At 42.2% G+C, this 21,137-nt stretch overlaps 1 protein-coding gene across 3 annotated transcripts in view; it reads right to left on the minus strand.

Annotated features, from left to right (window-relative positions):
• Window positions 1–20,388, minus strand: part of HCFC2_2 (Host cell factor 2) — a 38,541-nt gene extending 18,153 nt beyond the window's left edge. Inside the window, exons 1-8 of one of the 3 annotated variants that reach the window (XM_051214069.1) lie at window positions 20,182–20,388; window positions 19,930–20,151; window positions 19,809–19,896; window positions 17,516–17,815; window positions 12,107–12,362; window positions 11,742–12,023; window positions 11,326–11,622; window positions 279–492 (exon numbers count right to left, since the gene is read on the minus strand). In XM_051214069.1, coding sequence (XP_051067190.1) covers window positions 279–492; window positions 11,326–11,622; window positions 11,742–12,023; window positions 12,107–12,362; window positions 17,516–17,815; window positions 19,809–19,896; window positions 19,930–20,151; window positions 20,182–20,347 — 1,825 coding nt within the window. In that variant the 5' untranslated portion in view covers window positions 20,348–20,388. Of the gene's footprint in view, window positions 1–278; window positions 8,123–11,325; window positions 11,623–11,741; window positions 12,024–12,106; window positions 12,363–17,515; window positions 17,816–19,808; window positions 19,897–19,929 lie in introns of those variants that run through there. The other 2 variants (XM_051214071.1, XM_051214070.1) reach the window with 2 other exon arrangements.
• Window positions 20,389–21,137: the final 749 nt, after the last annotated feature.

Raw genomic sequence — 21,137 nt, forward strand, 5'->3', positions numbered from 1 at the left:
GAAGGCAGTGAGTAGGACTTCCCTGGCAGAGGCTGTATACGCATGGCCGTGTGAAAGCATTTCGAGAGGGAGGGAGGGCCCACCACACTCTCAGCCATACCAGAGCATTTAGGGGCGGACAGCTTCTTTAAACTTTCAAAATAAACTAAACGAAAAACTACTGTCTTACGAATTATGTAAGTTCACACGATAGGTCGGAAGTTGGACAGGAGTTTAGAAAAATCAAAGCTAAAACATATAAATATAAGTAAACCAAGTTTTGAAAAATTACTGATCACCTGAAACGCCAGTTCCAACTGATGCTTGTTGTACAGTGATAGTTTTGGAAGCAGTTGAAGATGAAGTTGTGGTCGAAACTAGTTTAATAGGTTTGATTAAACCTGTTGACTTGTTTACAATGTGTACTACTTGATTTGGATTCGAATTAGCTACACCGGAGTTATTCGCGACAGAAACTGCAGAAACCACCTGCTTGCCACTAACAGTAATAAGCTATGTAGAGAAAAATACGTTCATGTTAATAAGTTAGTCAAAAAACAAGTCGATCTCAGACAGAATATTCTACTCGGGTATCATGTAGAACATAACATACAATAAATTATCCTACATCCTACGACCGACAGAAAAATCAAGATAAACACAACGTGAAAAATGACACTAATCCATACCTAATTCACCATACAAACTGAAATGGGTGAAATCGCGTTAAAATGCTATATACAAGGTATTTCAAAACACTATTAATTTCCCTAACAAATGGTATGTAGGTTCTCGTGGATACATGTTTTAAGCTGAAATAACTCAGCCAAACTTGGGAAAAAAACATAGTACAAATGCGTTCCAACTGTTGGGATGCTAGATTCCCTAAAATCACTTGGTAAGCGTCTTATTTTTGTGGGCATACCGAAATAACTTCGAATATTAATCTTTTGTGACAGGATCAATCAACGTAAGACTAAAAGTTGCATTGACAAGAACTTGTCCTGCAGCTAAACCGATTGTCTTGTTCAAAACAATGTTTTTTAGAACAATCAAAGATCGATAGCTATCACTTTTATGTTACCACCAACTGTATATACATATTCACATGTATCAGCCAAGTCAGTAACATTGGTAGAACAGGAAGGAGAGCGCATATCCGATGCAAAGAACATATCCCAAAAAGGTCAAGTGGATCAAAAGCATTCAGAAGTGTCATCTCTAGACATCTTGATACAGAACATCAAGAGGAAACACTGAAGTCTTTCAAAATGATTAACAAACAATCAAACTCCAGTCCTCTAAAAATTTTCAGCGCTATAGATACCAAACGCCTGAAACAAGATCTGCTCCCCAAATGCCCTGGTACGGCCGAGAGTAGGGAGTGTCCGCTCTCCCTCTCGAAATGCTCTCATATAACCACGCGTGTATACCCTCTGTCAGGGAAGTTCTACTCACTGCGTTCTCGTGGCGGGGGTGTTGTTTAGGAAACTGAGAGGACGAAAAGCGAACGTCCGGCGCTTTAACCGGGTTGGTGGACATGGAGAGTCCACCTACTGGAGTTGGAAAACCCTGATTCCAAACTAATGATGCACACGGGCTCCAGCATCCTGAAGGAACAAATGGCGTATGAACCAATCGTTGGACACCTGCTACCATGGGACTGCAACTCCTTGAGTTTCCTCACTGCCTTGTGGACCAGACCTTCAGGTCGAAGGCTCTCGGTGTGGCCCCCTAAGAAAACCACCTGCTTCGATCTGGGCACCTGGGCAGTATCACAGCCCTCACACAAATCAAAGGAGATGACGATTACTTCACGAAATACTATGCTCGCTTCATTTTAGAATTCAGATAATTCACATTCACTTGATAACACTCACTGTTTCTATTATTACTGTTTTATATACTACGTCACTTATCTACCTCTATTCCAACTTTATGTATCCCCATTCTTCAACTTATACAGCAGCTCACACATGGTGGGAATTCTGTTCCATATAAACGATCTCAAGTCACTGTTGAATGCTTCCACCGGATACAAATACTGAAACAGTCTTTCTGAAACCACGTACACCATTCAAACTGGCTGCCTTCAACGTTCGCACACAAATGCAGATCGGACAACAGATAGGACTGGTTATGTCTTTAGAAGGTCTTAATATCGAGGTCCGCTATATTCCAGACTAGTACAGTACTACAAATTCGCTCTCCATCAGTCGCTTCAAAAGGCTTATTTTACATGCGCTTATCCGGGGACCCTGTGGCGTTGGTGTCGCACTAAGCGCTAGAGGTGAGGCAGCACTAATCGATTGGATCCCCATTAACAGTCGGTTATGCGCTGTTAGATTAGAAAGTTCCATCAAAGTGAGAAGAAATCGGCGTGAGAAACGATGTCTTTTCGTCATCTCCGCCTATGCCCCGACAGATTGCATCCCCGATGCGATCAAAGATGAATTTTACTACCAGTTAACTGTTCTTATCCAGAAAGTGCATCCCACAGATATTGCAGTACAAGCCGGAGACTCGAATGATCAGGCCGGGCGTCTAGGCACAGAAGAGAATCGTTTAGGTGGCCGATGGAGACTTGTTGGTCGCAGGACAGATAACGGGGACCGTCTACTGCAACTGTGCGCAGATCACAACCTGTTTCCGGCTAGCACTAACTTTCAGCATAGTCATCGCCGATGTGCCACTTGGCGTCCTCCCTCTGCATCTCAAGCCTGGACTCAGATTGATCACATCGCGATCACCCACTGCTGTCGTGGTTGTGTACAAAACTGTCACTTTTCAGAGTACCTATCTGGACTCTGATCAGGCCCTGGTGTGTGCCAATCTTACTTTTCAGTGGCCAACGAAGTGACCGTCACCAAAGGATTGATGTCAGTAAATTGATTGCAGCTTCTGTTGCAACTAAGTATCAAACCGAGCTAGGTTCTAGGTTAGTTACCATCCCACCGAAAAGTATAGATGAGTATTGGTGGCAGCTGCATGACGCCATGGAAATGAAGAGTATAGCCGTTGGCGGCTTCGCGAAACGTCCCGCTTATAAGCACTGGGTCCCCTCAGGCTCATCGAGACCCGTCGGTATACTCCGGATGACCGTGAGTTTGACCACAAACGAAGGATGTTATGTAATTGTTATAACTTGAAAAAGCTGATTTTTCTTGATACAACCGCGTATAACTGAGCACTAGAACACCAAACCCTTCCAAGTCGCAATAAGAAGACAGAAGACTAACGAAAGGAATATTATTCCAACAGTGTCAAACATAGTACAAAATTATCAGGTATTTATAGTTTTTAGTGAGAACGAAATCATCATTACAGTCTTCCAATCCGCGTACAGGGGGTTATTAGCATTATCCAATGGGGAAGCTACACGTTGGAATTCTAGAACATTCTTCCGACAGGTGATTGGATGGAACGTCTTCGGCTCCTTCTGAGCCTCTTACAGCTTCCTCGAGTTCACCGGTGGTCCGTCGTCACACCTCCCCCCTTTAAAATCCGTTGTGTAAGATTTTTTTCTTGGATCCACCTGAAGCTTGGGTGTCGCATTCCTCTTGCGGTCCATTACTCTCGAGGGTTGTACAGCTTTCTCTCTGCGTCGTTTGTCTTTTCGATATTCGCGCTCATGATGGTTCTTCTGAGATGAATCTACGAGCAATTGAAATGGAAGCCGGTTTTCTGTGATCACTGTACTATCATTTCTTTGCAATTGATTTATATGTCTTATGCATTTCCCGACATCTTTCCGGACTAGGTACAACACATTTCCGATTCGACGTTCTATGACACCTGGTTCCCACTTCCTATTACCTTGATACGATCTGACAAGTACCTCTTCACCCACCTGGAAGCTACGATTGACCTTACGATTTTCATTCGTGGGTTTATTTGTCTTTCTGGGCGGCAACATGCTGTTAAAAACTGTCCGGATTTTCCTTCCGAACATACACTCGGCCGGAGACTTTCCTTCTGGTACTGCCGGATTAGGGGTAACTCTGTAAGACATCAAGAACTTATTAATCACTTGTTCCGGGACACCCTCACCTCCCCCTTTGACCAGAGCTCTTTTAATTGTATCCACGAATCTTTCTGCCTGGCCATTCGACTGAGGATGGTATGGAGGAGATTGTAGATGCAATATGCCATTCTCGTTGCAGAAGCGTTTGAAGGCGGATGACATAAACTGAGTACCATTGTCGGTCACTAAGATCTCTGGAACCCCAAAACAGGCAAACAATCCTGACAATCTTCTTATGGTACTCTCTGAAGTCGTATTCGGCATGACGTATACTTCTGGCCATTTTGTGAAAGCATCTACAACAACTAAGTAATTCCTGCCTTGTATTGGCCCGGCGAAATCAGCATGTATTCTTTGCCAAGGCCCGTCCGGTTTCGGCCATGGTTGTGGTTCAACTTTCGTTGGATTCTTTGCAGCCTCTAGACAGGACCAACAGCTGCGACATTTTTGCTCTATCTCATGGTCCATTGACGGCCAGTATGTATAGCTACGAGCTAGTGACTTCATTTTACTTATCCCCGGATGCCCGCTGTGGAACTGTTTAATGACTTGGTGTCGAAGATTTCTGGGGATAACGATACGATGGCCAAACATTATACATGAATCGACAACTGTTAATGACTCTCGTCGACGAAAGTATTGTAGGAGTTCTCCGTGTAATCTAGATGAAGGCCATTTATTGAGTATGCAATGGCGAACAATCTTTAATACATTATCCTTCTTGCTGGCCTCTTTAATGGCTTCAAAAGTGACCGGGAGTCCGGAAACTGCGTCTGACAATATTTTGTGAACCTCGGCCTCGACATCTATAGCAGCTACAAGCACCTCTTCTTCTTGTTTTTCATGCAGACCAATCAATCTTGAGAGTGCATCTGCCTGTCCGAAATCCGTTGTTGGTTGATAATTTATCTTGAAATCATAACCCAGCAGTGTGGTAGCCCATCTCTGTAGCCGGTTTGCTGTATATACCGGGATGCCTTTTTTAGATCCAAAAACTGTCAGTAAAGGTTTATGGTCTGTAAGTAAGGTGAACTGCCTACCAAACAACATCTTGTGGAACTTTTTTACAGCAAATATAATCGCGAGGGCTTCTTTTTCTATTTGACTGTAGTTTCTTTCAGTCATAGTCAGAGATCTCGCAGCGTGAGCGATTGCTTTCTCAGAACCGTCAGGGTAGGCATGTGAAATTACTGCTCCAATTCCGTAGTTCGACGCATCTGCTGCGACTATAATTGGAAGATCGGGATCATAGTGTGTAAGGAGAAGGTTCGATGATAGAAGCTGCTTCAGTTTTAGGAATGCTTCTTGGCATTCAGTTGACCAGAACCATTTAGTATCCTTTTTCAATAAGCAATTAAGAGGAGCACGATGGCGATGCAGATCTGGCAGAAAAACTCCATAATGACTAACCATTCCCAAGAAAGAACGTAAAGTTGACACATCCGTCGGTGGAGGCATGGACTTAATGGCTTCGACATTTTCAGGATCAGGTTTTCTCCCGTTTTTATCAATTATGAATCCCAAATACCGGACTTGCTCCATGTAAAAATCACATTTTTCGGCACGCACTCTTAATCCATAATCTGCTATGCGTCTGAGAACCGTATCCACCTTATTCTCTAAATCAGCATAGTCTGTACCCATGATCAATATATCATCGAGATAAGCCGCGGTACCAGGAATGTCTTGTAACATAGTGTCCATAACTTGTTGGAAGATTGAAGGGGCAGTCTTTACTCCAAAAGGAAGTCGGTTATATCGGAACAATCCCTTGTGAGTGTTTATTGTCAAGTAATGCTTACACTCATCCGCTACCGGGATCTGTAGATAAGCGTCTGATAGGTCTAATTTAGCAAAATACTTACCCCCATTCAGTTTCGCAAATAAATCCTCTGGTACCGGCAATGGGTATTGATGGGCTTCAAGCGCTTCATTTAATCCAGTCGAATAATCTGCACATAACCAGATACTTCCATTAGGCTTTTTAACAATCACTATTGGAGCTGCCCAATCAGAAAAGTTTACTGGTTCGATTATTCCACTTCTTTGCAGACGCTCTAATTCTTGTTCAACAATAGGTAGCGCTGCATAAGGTACCGGACGTTTTGGTCTGAAGACGGGGGTGACTCCCGGTTTAAGAATCAATAGTGCTTTAACCTTTTTGCATTCCCCCAACTCTTCCGTAAACACTTGACTGTGTCTTTCCAATACAACACTCTTCAGATCCTTTTCCACCGGTTTACTGGTTCTCACTGCGCTGCATATGTGGTTAATGGGGTGATTTGCTAATTGAAGTGCTTCTATCAAGTCTAGACCTAGCAAATCTAGTCCTGGATTCTGTGTAAGATATAAAGTTGCATTCGTTTTCGCATTTCCTTTCGAGACTGTACAACAAACCTCTCCAACAATATTTAGTTTTCCTCCAGATGCGCTGTGAGCTAACTGGGTTGTTGGGAGCACCTGTGGTTTACCGATAAGATTCCAAGTTCTCCGACTAATAAGTGTGATGTCAGAAGCGGTGTCGAGTTGCAGGCGGGCACGCTTTTTATTTATATCCAAGTTTACATACTTTCTTTGGCGGCAAATTCGTGCTCGATTATGTGATACCAATATTTTGTTAGTTCGAGCACTAAATCTGTATTTCTTCGAGTAGGGTTTCAAAGAATGTCGTTTATGGGTTCTTTTTCTGCAGCAGTTTTCTTTATGTCCCTTGCGATGACACTTGCTACAACAATGTTCTTTATATGGGCAGAACCTTTTATAATGCCAACCACCACAAGACCAACATGGAGATGAAGGCTGATTATCTGTGTGCGATGCCTTTCTTGAGCAAGAATCGTTCTTTCCGCTTACAGCACGAACGTATGGCAACTGGCCATTATTTTCGACAATCGAAGTGTCATGCTTTAGGTTCACCAATCTCTGGCACTCTGCGGTTACTTCTTGTAGTGTCATATTCGGACATTGTTCAATTTTACTCAAAATTCTAGTTCTAATATCGGCATCTTCGGGAGATTGGAGGCTGCACACAAATACGAGACACTTAAACTGGTCTTCTGTCATTGCTGATAGTTTGAAACGCTCACATTCACGGTTTACTAAACCCGCATGTTTCACCCAGTCATCATCAACTGCTTTTGTCATCTTGAGACATTGATAACGAATATTAAACAAGGATGACTGTTCAGCAAAGATTTGCGACAAAATTTCAATCGTTGCATCAAAAGAAAAATCTCTTGGATTCTTTGGAAGGATAAAGTTACTGTAACGTTCATGTTCAACAGTTCCAAGTTTTCGCAAGAGTATTCTGACCTTAGCGGCGTCATCAAGTTTTTTGAGGTCGACCTTGAACAAATCTTCATATTTCTTGAACCAAGTTTCAAAAGTAATGCCAGCTGAACCATCAAAATTAAATTCATGGATAGAATTAACAATCTGGTCAACATGAGATTTGAAGGGATCATCTGTAACTTCTTTTTGATCCAGGTTCATTTTCTGAGTTAGTATCTCTATCATGCGCATCTGGAACTGTTCTTGGCGTTCCAATAAGGCTTCAAATTGTTCCAAGGTAAATGACATATTGATACAATAACCCGTCGCCAGATGTTATAACTTGAAAAAGCTGATTTTTCTTGATACAACCGCGTATAACTGAGCACTAGAACACCAAACCCTTCCAAGTCGCAATAAGAAGACAGAAGACTAACGAAAGGAATATTATTCCAACAGTGTCAAACATAGTACAAAATTATCAGGTATTTATAGTTTTTAGTGAGAACGAAATCATCATTACAGTCTTCCAATCCGCGTACAGGGGGTTATTAGCATTATCCAATGGGGAAGCTACACGTTGGAATTCTAGAACATTCTTCCGACAGGTGATTGGATGGAACGTCTTCGGCTCCTTCTGAGCCTCTTACAGCTTCCTCGAGTTCACCGGCGGTCCGTCGTCACAGTAATGAAATCGAGCAAAGCTTGCGTAGGGATCGAGAAGCTTGGTGGTCGGAGCGTGCTAGTGAGCTAGAAGCAGCAGCTACATCTGGTAACTACCGGAAGCTCACTCAACTCACCCAAGCCACTGGCAGCAAGAAGTCTGGTGTGAGCGAAGTAATCTGTGAGTATGACGGGATGCCAATAACAAACATCCATCGACGTCTTGGAGGATGAGCAGAGTTCCTCGAATGACAGTTCACAAGGAAATCCAACTCCTGAAACGCTACAAATCACCGGACCCAGACGACCTGCACCCGGCTGTTTTTCAATATGGTGGTGACTTTCTGGTTAATGAACTGACAATGTTGTTTACAAAGGTCTGGGAACTAGAGAATGTTCCAACGTCATGAAATGAGTCGATAATTGTCCTTATTTTTAAAAAGGGTTCACATCGTCTCTTTAAATTTTATTGGGGGATAGTCTACTTCCAGTTCCTTCAAAACTGTTGGCTTCTGTCATACTTCGTAGGTTGTTCTAAACCCGAGAAAGATTTACTCGCGAGGAGCAGGTTGGTTTCCGTTCCGGTCGAGGATATATTGATCATATCTTCACCCTCCGCCAAATGTTAGGACACCGCCATACTTATCACAGGCCAACAATCGTAGTATTTCTTGACATCAGGGCTGCCTTCGATTCGTTGGACAGGACTGTTCTCTGGGATTGTCTATTGAAGAAGAGTGTGCCTGAGAAGTTTATTAACATCCTAAAGGCCCTATATACAAACACCTCAGGCAGAGAGAGGGCATACAACCACCTCTCTCCATTGTTCTACTCGAGCAGTGGGGTTAGACAGGGTTGCCCAATCTCACCATTCCTCTTCAACTTTGCCATCGACGACATTCTGGAAAAAGCTCTGGTGGATGTAAGCAGTGGCGGTGTAGATCTGTTGTCTGGAGAAAGACTTATCAACCTTGAGTATATGGATGATATTGCCTTACTGTGCGATAATGCTCAAAGCATGCAATCCGCACTTAATCAGTTGACAATCAATGCCCGTAGGTACGCTATGTGCTTTGCACCTTCCAAGTGCAAAGCACTTCTACAAGACTGGCAGGAACCTAATTCTGTACTCATCCTGGGTGGTGAGCAGATAGAAGTAGTCGAGAAGTTAGTGTATCTAGGTAGCTGCATAAGGGCTGGTGGCGTGAGCGATGAGATCGATTCACGTATAGTGAAAGCCAGAGCGGCTTATGCCAATCTGAGCCATCTTTTCCACCTTCGTGAGGTCAGTCTGGCTGTAAAAGGTCGGATCTACAACGTGTCGGTGAGAGCATTCTTGCTCTATGCTTGTGTAACGTGGCCTCTCCGAGTTGGGAATGCTAGACGACTCTCTGTGTTCGATCATCGTTGTCTCAGAAGGATTGCTGACACCCAGTGGCAACATCATGTTAGTAATGAAGAGGTTCAGCATCGTGTGTTCGGGCACAGAGACGATGATTCAATTGGTGGCTTCGGTGGCTTGGACATGTTCTTCAAATGTTGCCCCAGAGAATTTCTTGTTGTGCACGATTTGCCGACGCTGGGACTGGTCGGAAAAGGCGGAGAGGTGGTCAGTGTATGACCTGATGTCGTGGTATGAAAGAAAGCTGCACAGGACTGGCCTCTGTTGGTTCTTCATGACTCCCTGGTTGGGGTCCTAGAGATGGTGCAACACAGTGCCTAGAGACGTTATCAGATATGGCTCAAAATAGAAGCCGGTGGCGATCCTGATATAACCTTCTTTTGCTTTCTTCATAAAAGGGGGTTGGAACTTCCTTAACTGAAAGAATCCTTTCTGGTTGTAGCTTTCCGTTTCCCCCATTACTATTATCATTATTATACACTAATCTGTGGTCGTTGTTGTTCTCTTTTTCTTTCTTATACGCACCTTACATTCTTTCTTTTGTTCTCATTCTCATTGCTTTGTGTGGCGCATATATATCTGGTGTCCACTTGTACCAATAATTGTGTTCAAATAAATAAATAAATAAAATAAAACCAGATATATATGTTCAAAAACAAACCAGTAAATCTTACTTTGCCCTGGTAACATTACACCCTTTTTATTGCATCATTCATTATTTCAAATCTCTCAAGTTTTGATCACATCATTGTCAGTTCTCTTTAATTCATAATTGATTTCAATTCAAGTCATTATTACCACTAATCTGTTTTCACTTGCTTCATTGCTTACTTACTTACTCCTGTTACTCCCAATGGAGCATAGGCCGCTGACCAGCATTCTCCAACACACTCTGTCCTGGGCCTTCTTTTCTAATTCCATCCAATTCTTGTTCATTTTTCTCATGTCTATCTCCATTTCCCGGCGTAATGTGTTCTTTGGTCTTCCTCTTCTCCTTCATTGGCCTTGAGGATTCTATGTGAGGGCTCGTCTTGTGACGCAATTGGGTGCTTTCCTCAATGTGTGTCCTATCCACTCCCAGCGCTTCTTCCTGATTTCTTCCTCCGCTGGAATCTGGTTTGTTCTTTCACACAGTTGGTTGTTGCTAATAGTGTCCGGCCAACGGATCCGAAGTATTTTGCGTAGACAACTGTTAATAAACACCTGTATCTTCTGGATGATGGCTTTCGTAGTTCTCCAGGTTTTCGCCCCATACAGGAGAACTGTCTTGACATTTGTATTAAAAATTCTGACCTCGGGGTTGGTTGACAATTGTTTTGAGTTCCAGATGTTCTTCATTTGTGATTATGCTGCTCTTGCTTTGCCGGTCCGTGCCTTCACATCTGCATCAGATCCACCGTGTTCATAAATGATGCTGCCCAGATATGTAAAGGTTTTTACATCATCCAAATCTTCTTCGTCAAGTGTGATTCGATTGTTGCATGCTGTATTGTATCGGAGAATGTCGCTTTTCCCTTCGCGTATGTTGAGACCTACTGCTGCTGAGGCTGCTGTTACACTTGCTTCATCGCACAATCATGTTTTTAACTCTATGATTTCTAGTCACTAGTTTGGTGTTCTGGAACTTTCCCTCTCTTTATTTGTCTGAGAAAAATTTTTATGACCTTATAAACTATATTATAATCTTCGCTACATCATGATACACATATTCATCTATAATCACCTTCGTATTTATAAGTATGTCAATATCCACAATTTTGATTTGTAAGCAGCTGATGATAGCCTAACGAAATCAAATGAATTCCTATTATTCTACTCCATTCTTTGGTTTTGCTCTCTTTAAGATAATAAAGGGAATTGTGTAAGAATTTACCAGAATCCTCGAATTATTTAGAATAACTCTCAAGATAAAATATTACAAAAATTCATCTGCTCGGTGTTGGATAGTTTTACTCGTTTAACACAGAATACTAGAAAGGCAACTCACGTGTTGCTTCGGAGCGATCGGAGGACATGGACTTCGAATGATCGTCGGACCACATGGATTAACTGCACTGGAATGTTGTGCTACAGTTGCGATAGTTGCCGTCCGTCCTGTAACAGCACTGCCTGGCACAGGTGTGATCTTTAAACCTGTCGGTGTAACTACAGTAGGTCCTCTCTGTCCAGCCATAGTGACGCATGAGTTTGGTATTATTGAACCAACAGCGGCAGTAGTAGTAGGTAATCTGATAGGGGTTGGTATCGGAACAGAATTAGCAGGAGCTGGTGTGGTAATGAGGGCCTATGTAATGAACGAAATCGAAAAGCTAGTCAGTCAGTTAATCAAACAGCTAATAATTTTGCTTAAGTTGTTGCTAGCAGCAAGTGAATAAATTCAAAAGCCTTTCCAGAGGCACTAACCTGTGAAATAGCACCAGCTCTTGAAAAGTTCAGAGAACCCGCAGATGCAGTTAATGGAGCTTTAACAATTCCACTTGTATCTACTGGTGAAGATGTCAGGGAATGTGTGGAAGTTGTGGAAGGAGAAACGTCATACTTTTGAATTTGTAAAATATAAGCATCTGCAGTAGGTACAGAACCCCATGTTACTTCGAGGCTTTGTGTGCCAGCACGAACTAACTGAACTCTTGTTGGAGCAGCAGGACGGTCAGTTTCCAAAAACCATAAATCTTTGAAGCAAACCTAGAATGATAAAAATTCAACCAGTTAGTATTATATTTTAGAGTACATATTATCACACGGTTGTACAATATTCAGGAACTAACCTGATTATTCCATGCTTTTCTATATCCATCACGACCAGACCAAATGTACAAACGACTGTGAACAGCTACAGCACAATGTCCAGCACGGGCTCGAGGTAGAAGACATTCGTCAGCAACTTCCATTGTCAATGGTTCCCAAACCATTGTGTCAAGATTGAGACTAGCCAAAGTATTCGTACACTTCCATTCTTTTTCTTGAGCTGTCATTTTAATTTCTTCCATGACCAAAGGAACCCATCCACCGAAGACAAACATGCTAGTAATGGTTAAATGTCAAGTATCAAAACAAATTAAAGAAATGAGAACACGGAAGAAAATAAAAGGCTATCGATCAACATTAATATTTAAAAATCTGGTCAGGTTCTAATGAAATTATATGCGAAACACTACAACGAAAATTTTGTTAAGGAACAGTAAGTAGCTGTAAAAAATGAGTAATGTCGCTCTCTAGGTTACTGCTGAGAAACGCCGAACATAAAACACTTCACACTTAAAACATAAAATGTAAATAACTGATGTCGTGGGTGCTTAAACAGATCCAATAGTTTTGGTCAGTAAGGGCAAGTGATTTAGAACTATGAAATGAAATTAAGTACGTTCAAAATAATAACCAAGAATTTTCCCTTCGGGTTGCGAATATATTTGATTCACACGAACTAAAAAGGCTAATATCAAATGGACCCGACCGTAGCTGCTACCTTGACGCGGTGGTCAGGCTTGCCTATCGTTATGACCCAACCGAGCTATATTGGCTGGAACATATGTTCCTGTAGGTTCTACCATGACAGGCAGGTCGAGTGGAGAACGGTAAGACTAAAAGCAGCAACTCAAGGTCTGAGGGCGAAGTCGTACTGCTGACTGTAGAGGGGTGTGACAGCAGCAAGGTGTTTCTCTTGGACAACCAGCATCTACAGCGATGCTGCCTTCTTACAAGGAGGGAAGGGGTTAGAAAAGGTCGACCCTAAAAATGTCACACCTCACCTTACCTCACGGATTTCTGTCTCCGGCGGTAAGGCCCTTTGAAGAACGGAGCTAACACGTCAAAAACCTCCCACAAAAAAGCCGTGCGCGACCGGCCTCAAGCAGTTGTCACTTGGGCTTTGCGGTCACGCTCCCAAGTCCTTAAGACCAACACTAATCCAATTTCATTTTCAGGTTCCTCAAGAAATACCCTTCCACGGTGTGGGCAGCCAGGAAGTGACACCAGCCCTCATGCCCGTAACAGCACACGATGCCAAGTTGGTCACATTCAAATCCTTCCTACACCTCTAAATACCACTCTTAACTCCCCGAATAACCCTTCTCATGGCCTTTTTTCACCTCGCACCGCTAGGGTAAACGATTCGAGTACGCGGAACGTTATTCCTGGTTTCCTGAAACCACGCTCTAAACTACATGTAGGAGCTTTTAACGTCCGAACATTATGCCAAACAGGACAACAGGCTTCCTTAGCTAAGACTTTAAAATCTCGAGCCATCGATGTGTGCTGCGTCTCCGAAACGCGCATACAGGACCCGAGTAGCGTCATTCATTTGACCTCACCATGCCAAAAGAAAGAACCGACTCGATTCACACTTCGTGTATCTGGAAGCCCAGATGCTGCTTCACGTGGACTGGCCGGCGTAGGTATAGCATTGAGTCCTGGGGCAGAAATAACTCTCTTAGACTGGATACCAATAAACAGTCGTTTGCGCGTTGTCCGACTAAAGGGAACAATAAGGACTCTGAAAGATAGGGACACTCGTCGTTGCCCCTTCGTCGTCTTTGCCTATTCTTCCACTGACTGCAACTCAGATGATGTAAGAGATGAGTTTTACAGAAAGCTTTCCGACGTTCTCCTAAAAGTTAGGCGCTCGGATGTAGTAATAGTGGCTGGTGATTTTAATGCTCAAGTAGGTAAACTAAGAGATAGGGAAAGACACCTAGGTGGATCTTATGGTGTCGCGGCTCAAAGAACAGATAATGGCGACCGTCTGTTGCAGCTATGCTCAGATAACCGCCTGTTCCTTGCAAATAATAACTTTAAGCATAAGGAAAAGCATCTCTTCACATGGCGACCCCCTACTTCGTCCCAACGTTGGACCCAAATAGATCACATCGCTATCAGCCACCGATGGAGGGGCTCGATAGAAGGCTGTCGCTCATTCTGGAGCACATGCTTAGATTCAGATCATGCTCTAGTACGAGCGCGTATTTGCCTGCCTCTTACTGGACGTAAGAAAGACGCTGCAAGGAAACCTCTTAGGGTCCTGTTTAATAATATTCAATGATTGAAAATTTCAGAATTTCACCAAACTAAGCAGTTGTCACTGAAGGAAGACACTTACTGAATCAATCAATCAATAGGGCCCTACTTAATGATTGTCAAGCTAAGAGTATATTTCAGGAACAACTTGGAAAACAGTTAGGCAGCCATGTAGGTGATGCCCACCCCGATGCAGCATGAAATGATATCCGAAAAGCTGTGGAAACAGCAGTGATATCTGCTAGTACGGTAAACCGTAAGGTTAGGGAGAAACACTGGATCTCAGCAACACCTACCGCACTGATAGATGCTCGAAAACTCATTCCATCTGGCTCTGAACATAACGAAGAACGGAGTCAGCTTAAGCGCAAGCTGACAAGAAGCCTACGCAATGATTGTGAACAGTAGTGGGTAGCGAAAGCAAGAGAGATGGAAAAGGCAGCGGCAATAGGTAATAGCAGACAATTGTTCAGACTTGTTAAGGAAACCGGTATTAGGTATCCGACTGTTAGCGAAACAATCTCAGAGAAAGATGGACATATTATACATTCTCAATCCAGGAGATTGGATCGATGGGCAGAACACTTTAGGGATCAGTTCAACTGGCCTCCAACCACACTTCGGTTTCCCACGATCTCCAGTCAACCTGAATGGCAAGTTAATTTAGGTCCTCCGACTCTTTACGAAGTTGAAAAAGCTATAGGAAATCTGAAGCGAGGGAGAGCAGCAGGCCCTGACAGGTTTACTCCCGAGATTTTTAAGGATGGTGGTCCAGTATTAGCAGTGAGATTAACCGAGGTCTTAGGTAGAATTTGGGAATTGGACGTAATCCCATCTGACTGATCTCAATCACTGATTGTGCCAGTTTTTAAGAAAGGACAAAAGTCCTCTTGTGACAATCACAGAGGAATCAGTTTGACTAATATAGTGTCTAAAATATTAGCTTCAATAATACTTCGACGCCTAACCAAAGCTCGTGAAGAGCAGACTAGAGAAAACCAGGCTGGTTTTCAACCTGGACGTGGTTGTATAGACCAGATATTCACACTACGTCAGGTCCTAGAACATAGACACACATTCAGATGCCCCAAAATAGTAGTATTTCTTGACCTTAAAGCAACATTCGACTCTGTTGATCGTGAGGTTCTGTGGCAGTGTTTGTCATTGAAAGGAGTACCAAAGAAGTACATTAACTTTGTAAAGGCTTTCTACTCGGACACAACTAGTCGAGTGAGAGCTTATGGCGAACTTTCATCAGAATTGATTATCTCAAGTGGTGTTCGTCAGGGCTACCTACTCTCTCCATTCTTGTTTAACTTTGTCATTGACGTACTTTTAGAGATGACACTTTCCTCATCTAAATTTCCGTGGGTTGAACTTCTACCGAGAGATTCACTTTTTGACTTAGAATATGCCGATGATATATTTCTGTTTGGTGAAAGCGCTGACAAAATGCAGTCTTCTGACCACTCTAAGCAACAATGCAAGCATGCTCAGGATGCGATACTCTCCCTTGAAATGTAAAATGTTGCTTCATGTTTGGGTTGTATCGACACCCGAAATAATTATAGGGAGTGAAGTAGTTGAGCGTGTCGACCGCTTTACTTATCTAGGAGGTCTCATCAGCTCTTGTGGTCTGGTGTGTGACGAAATCTCAGCAAAGATACAGAAGGCTCGACTAGCTTTTGCCAACTTTCGTCCTTTATGGCGTAGGCGAGATATCCGTCTATCAACCAAAGGACAGGTTTACTGCGCAGCAGTTCGTTCTGTCCTACTTTATGGCAGTGAAACGTGGCCGGTAACAGTAGAGGATATTCGTAGGTTTCTAGTATTCGATCAGGTGTCTTCGAAGCATTGCTCGTATATCCTGGGACCATCGAGTAATTAATGCAGTTGTTAGGAAACGGATACTAGGTAAGGATAACAAATCAATTGATGAAGTAGTGAAACTTCAACAGTTGAGATGACTGGGACACGTGTTACGTATGTCCAACCACCGACTGCCCCGACGAGCGATGTTTTGTGGTGTAGGAGTAGGTTGGAAGAAAGCTAGGGGCAGTCAGACCAAAACATGGCACAAATCCATGAAGTCACTGACAAGTGAACTGAGCCATGTTGGTAGGTGTAGACTACCTGATTGGGATCCGCGAGATGATAGCAACCGATGGATAGAGACCTTGAATGACGTGGCCCCAAATCGATTGCGATTGGGCAGGTGCATCCACTCTTTGTGTTCTCCCAAATTCTAATCTTCTGAATTCATGTTCCTTTTTTCGTCTTTCCAAATTTATTTCGCTGGATTATACTCCTTGGAAAGCATCTTCAAACCCTAATCTTTCCGATTACTGTTTATACTCTTACTACCTCTAACACTACGGGATTTAAATCGACAACTACATCTCTGTGCTAATGTAGTGTGGCAACTCGAACTGATGTACGTACGTACGAAGTCCTGCGTTGTTACTGACTGACTGACTGACTGACTGACTGACTGACTGACTGACTGACTGACTGACTGACTGACTGACTGAATACCAAATGGATCACTGTCATAGCCTATCTGTCAAAAGACGATAAAGACACAAATTAATTTTTCAAACCTCATGTGACAAACTCATTTTGGAGACCGGACACTGGATTGGTCTTCCTACGAAGCTGTCAAAATCATTTAATTTTACCTGTATTTATCACGTTGAAAGTATAGTCCTTTAACCACTAGACCTGAAAAAATGAGTCAATCAGAAATAGCCAGATGATAAGGCTACTACGTGTCAATCAGCAATCACCTAAAGCAAAAGTACATGTCACTGATCAGAAAATGGATTCATCTTTTGAGGTATATATATAATTTTACAAATAACGTCTCTATACTCCCCGCCCTATTCCTGCCGAACTATCCGTCCAAATATTGACCAATACTCGCATATATTTTGTTTGTTAATTAGATAAAAACTCTCAATTTATGGGAAAATCGTGAGTCTTAAAGCAAGGCTAATGATCACCCTAAAATAAGTGCTGATTACGTTTCCTAACCTGAATACACAATAAACAAATGATAACATAAGCTAAAAAGTGCCCTAAGGCACATTAAATCGTTTACGATAGATAACAGGACGTAGGATAAAACCTACCGCAACAATAAAAGGATTTTTCGTAACACTTACCGGTTCCCGATTACAGTTGCACTGTGAAGGCTGCGTGGAGCCGGTAGATCTCCACTAACGATAGGTTTGATCCATGTCATGGTATCAATTTCTAATTGCCAAAGATCCCCAAGTCGGTTACCGGACATGCCACCATATACCAAAAGACGCCATTTCTTTATCATTCCATCAAGGACCTGATAAGCTACTGCACTGTGAGATTCTCTAGGTGTAGGTGGCTGACCATATGTGTTTGGAATATCCCAACACATAGTACTTGAATTAGGTTTTAATTCCAGAGTGTACAGATCGTTTAAGTATCTAATTATAAAAATATTTTACAAAGTAAAGAGTACAGACAACTTGAGATTAAACAAGAATATACTTTAATAGCTAGAATGAATATAAAGCCGACTAATAGATGCATGGTGATTCAATGCGATCAGACGATAAATCCCCATGAGAGAGAATTACTGACGGAATCCGACATGATAGTTGCCTATAAATTATAGTTTCGCCGGAAAATGTTTTATGGACTAATAACTATTATTTTAGGAAACTACTGTAGACTGAATAACGAACCTTATTAGCAAGATTTACCATGAAATTTGATAAAAGGAAACGAATTTTTCCGCGTGTTAAGATATTAGATTTCTGTCGAATTCATCATACCAGAAGTTTAAGATCATATATATCGCTTTTAATGCTACTAAGGTTTGTGAAATAATTTTCATGCGTATTTTTTGTTGATGTGTATCTGTGATTGACATACACCGTGTTTCTTTTTTCCTGAGTTGGATTTTCTAGCTGTCTGAACTTTTCTTGTTTTATCCGCATCGTGCCGATCATAATGGCCATTCAAAGTTATCGATGCGGTTGACCATTATGCATATTCCTTGTTGAAAATGGTATGCAATATGACGGATGTAAGAGATGATTTCACAAATTATTACCCGCCGTGCATGAAAATTGCTGTAGACCGACCTCACCGTGATTATTTAAGGAATGTTCCGTTACTAAGACAATTGTTAGATGAAGCCTTAGACCTCACACTGGCGAGGGACAATATATGCTAAGTTTGACATCAGATGAGAAAGAAACAAGTGCAGTTGATAGTGTCGTTAACTCAACTAGTAATCTTCGTCGACAGGCTGACTCCAATTGTCGATACACCCAAAAAGATAACCCCCGTCCAAACCATCGTTACGCGTAACCGAAATAAGTCCCGCATTGTCGGGACAAAGAAAATACCAAATGCCCTGGTACAACCGAGAAAGGCAAGATTCAGTTCTACCTCTCGAAATGATCTGGTCACACGTACACATCCACTGCGAGGGGAGTCCTACAGTCCTTATTCGCGGCGGATGTTGTTGACGAAATTTGGAGGGGGCTTGTAAAACGACCCTGCTAAAAGGCATACACACATTCTGGAGTTAGTTGGACCTGCCATCAGAAATGTACTGTCGGAAGGTAGTACATATTAATAAAGTAATGAGGCTCGATAAATGGATTGGAGGCGAGACATAACCAAGAGGAAACTAGAAACTAGAACTCGAAAGTTACGAGAAAAATATGTCCCTTCCTCGCACTCAACCACTTAGGGACTGGAAGGATGATTTGGTTAGCCCAATATTAAAGTATGGAGAGATCATGTTTAACCGCTGACCTATCAGTCTAACCAGCATAGTTATGTTACATGAGAAAAACAATGAGGGTCAAGTTACGAAGTCACAGAGAATCATATAATTCGATTACTCTTGAGCAACACAGATCTCTTAAGCATTCGTGCATAACTATTTGCTAGAGAGAATCATACAGCAACCTAAGATAACGATTTTTCCATTGATGTGGTGTTCATAGATCTTAAAAAAAGCTTTGGAATAACAGGTACTGTGCAAGAGTAGATAAGAAAATATCTCTGTGGTTGAATACATGTGAGAGTAGATGAAAAACGATCTGAACGGAAGCTGATCAAAAGACATGTACTCCAAAGCGCCACCTTGTGTCGATTTTTTTCTATAAGTCAATGAATTATCGAAACTCCTTATGTCGCTGACAGTTGTTTACAGGTGTCGATAACTAGAGAGAAGTAGCGAAGCTGAGCACCTTGATCTTGATCAGTTACAAGATACAAGGGATATCCCCTAAACTTGAGTTTAATTTAGAAATATGCCGGTGACCTAGTACATAATGTAACAGTAATTTTCCTTTAAGATTAGATGACCAGTCTAAACATGTTACTGGACACTAATTTACACAACCACAACCACCAAACAACGCATGACCAATTAAGCAGAAAAACAGGAGTGATTACCTTGGTATATTGTTTTTAGGGTCATCGCTGTCATTTGTTATCCCACCAAATAAAAATGCTCGCTGACCAACAAGAGTAAAACTATGCCCTACCAAAAAAATCAGAATAAAAGAGGTCATACCGATCCTTGGACATGGACAGGGGCCATTTCTAGCAGGCTTAGGCTTTAGACGTTTCCATTCCCAACGAGAGGCTTGTAGTTCGTATAAGTCGCCTGAATATTTGCCATACTCAAGCATGCCACCAAACATGAGCACACGAGTGTTTTCTGCCAGCATTCCGAAAGCTGCACATCCTGGAGGAATATCTCCATGTACAGCGGGAAGAAACCATTGGCAGGTTGCTAAAGCAAATGGGCGAAAATAACACTTACTCGTATTGAAAACGTGAAGTTCGTCCACTATTCCCTCATTCCCACCACCGAAAACCACGATCAAGTCCTTGATAGCCACAGCTTTGTGTCCGTGTCTTGATCTGGGGACATTCCCAGTGGCCGCCGAAACTTTCCTCCACCTAACAATAGGACCTACACCAGCCATCTTGGAAAGCGTACCACCCGCGGGATCATGAAAAGACGTTTCAATAATCATTTGTTGTGGAAATTTAGCAGTCGAACTCAAGGAATTACAATTAAAATCTCTCTGTTATTCTTTCTTGAACTCATAAAGTAAGAAAATAGTGCAAATCAGAAAAACAGTAGGAAACTGATAAACACCACAGACATTTTCATTGGAGGACGTTGCACTGACACTTCAAAACAATTTTGTCATAGAAGATCACATATTTCCGGTCAAAAAGTCCAAGCTAATGGGTATCAAGTTACCTTAGACCGACTGGCTTAAATCATATCGGAATAAACCGACCAGTTGTATTCGTGCGCTATTCAAAAAAGATAGTGGTATTTTTCCTCTCAGTATATTTTATAGTGTTGATTGTTAAATTACACATCAAGACTGCTGTTTTGCTATAATTGAATTCATTTCAGTTAAAGCATTCCACAAATGTACCTCTTTTTTCCAGATAAGTTTACCATCTGTGCTTCACGAGTACACATGCGAAAAACTTAGGGCACTGGTATATGTTCTTTGTTGTTGCATATGTTTCTATGCCAATGATTGGCATAGACCTCCAACTACACCACAATCTACTCATCGATACTCGCAAACGGAGGCTAGTAGACGGAAACACTAAACTATCTTTTTGCGTGACTACTTTTTCTGGTTGCAGATTATCTCCTGTCACAGTCAGGCACACGATAGACCCATTCTATCAACCTCTACTAGATGAGTATTCTCGAATATACCATCCTCAACCGAAACTACCGTGCGT

This window comes from Schistosoma haematobium, chromosome 2 (assembly GCF_000699445.3).
Source record: "Schistosoma haematobium chromosome 2, whole genome shotgun sequence".
Classification (NCBI taxonomy): Eukaryota; Metazoa; Platyhelminthes; class Trematoda; order Strigeidida; family Schistosomatidae; genus Schistosoma; species Schistosoma haematobium.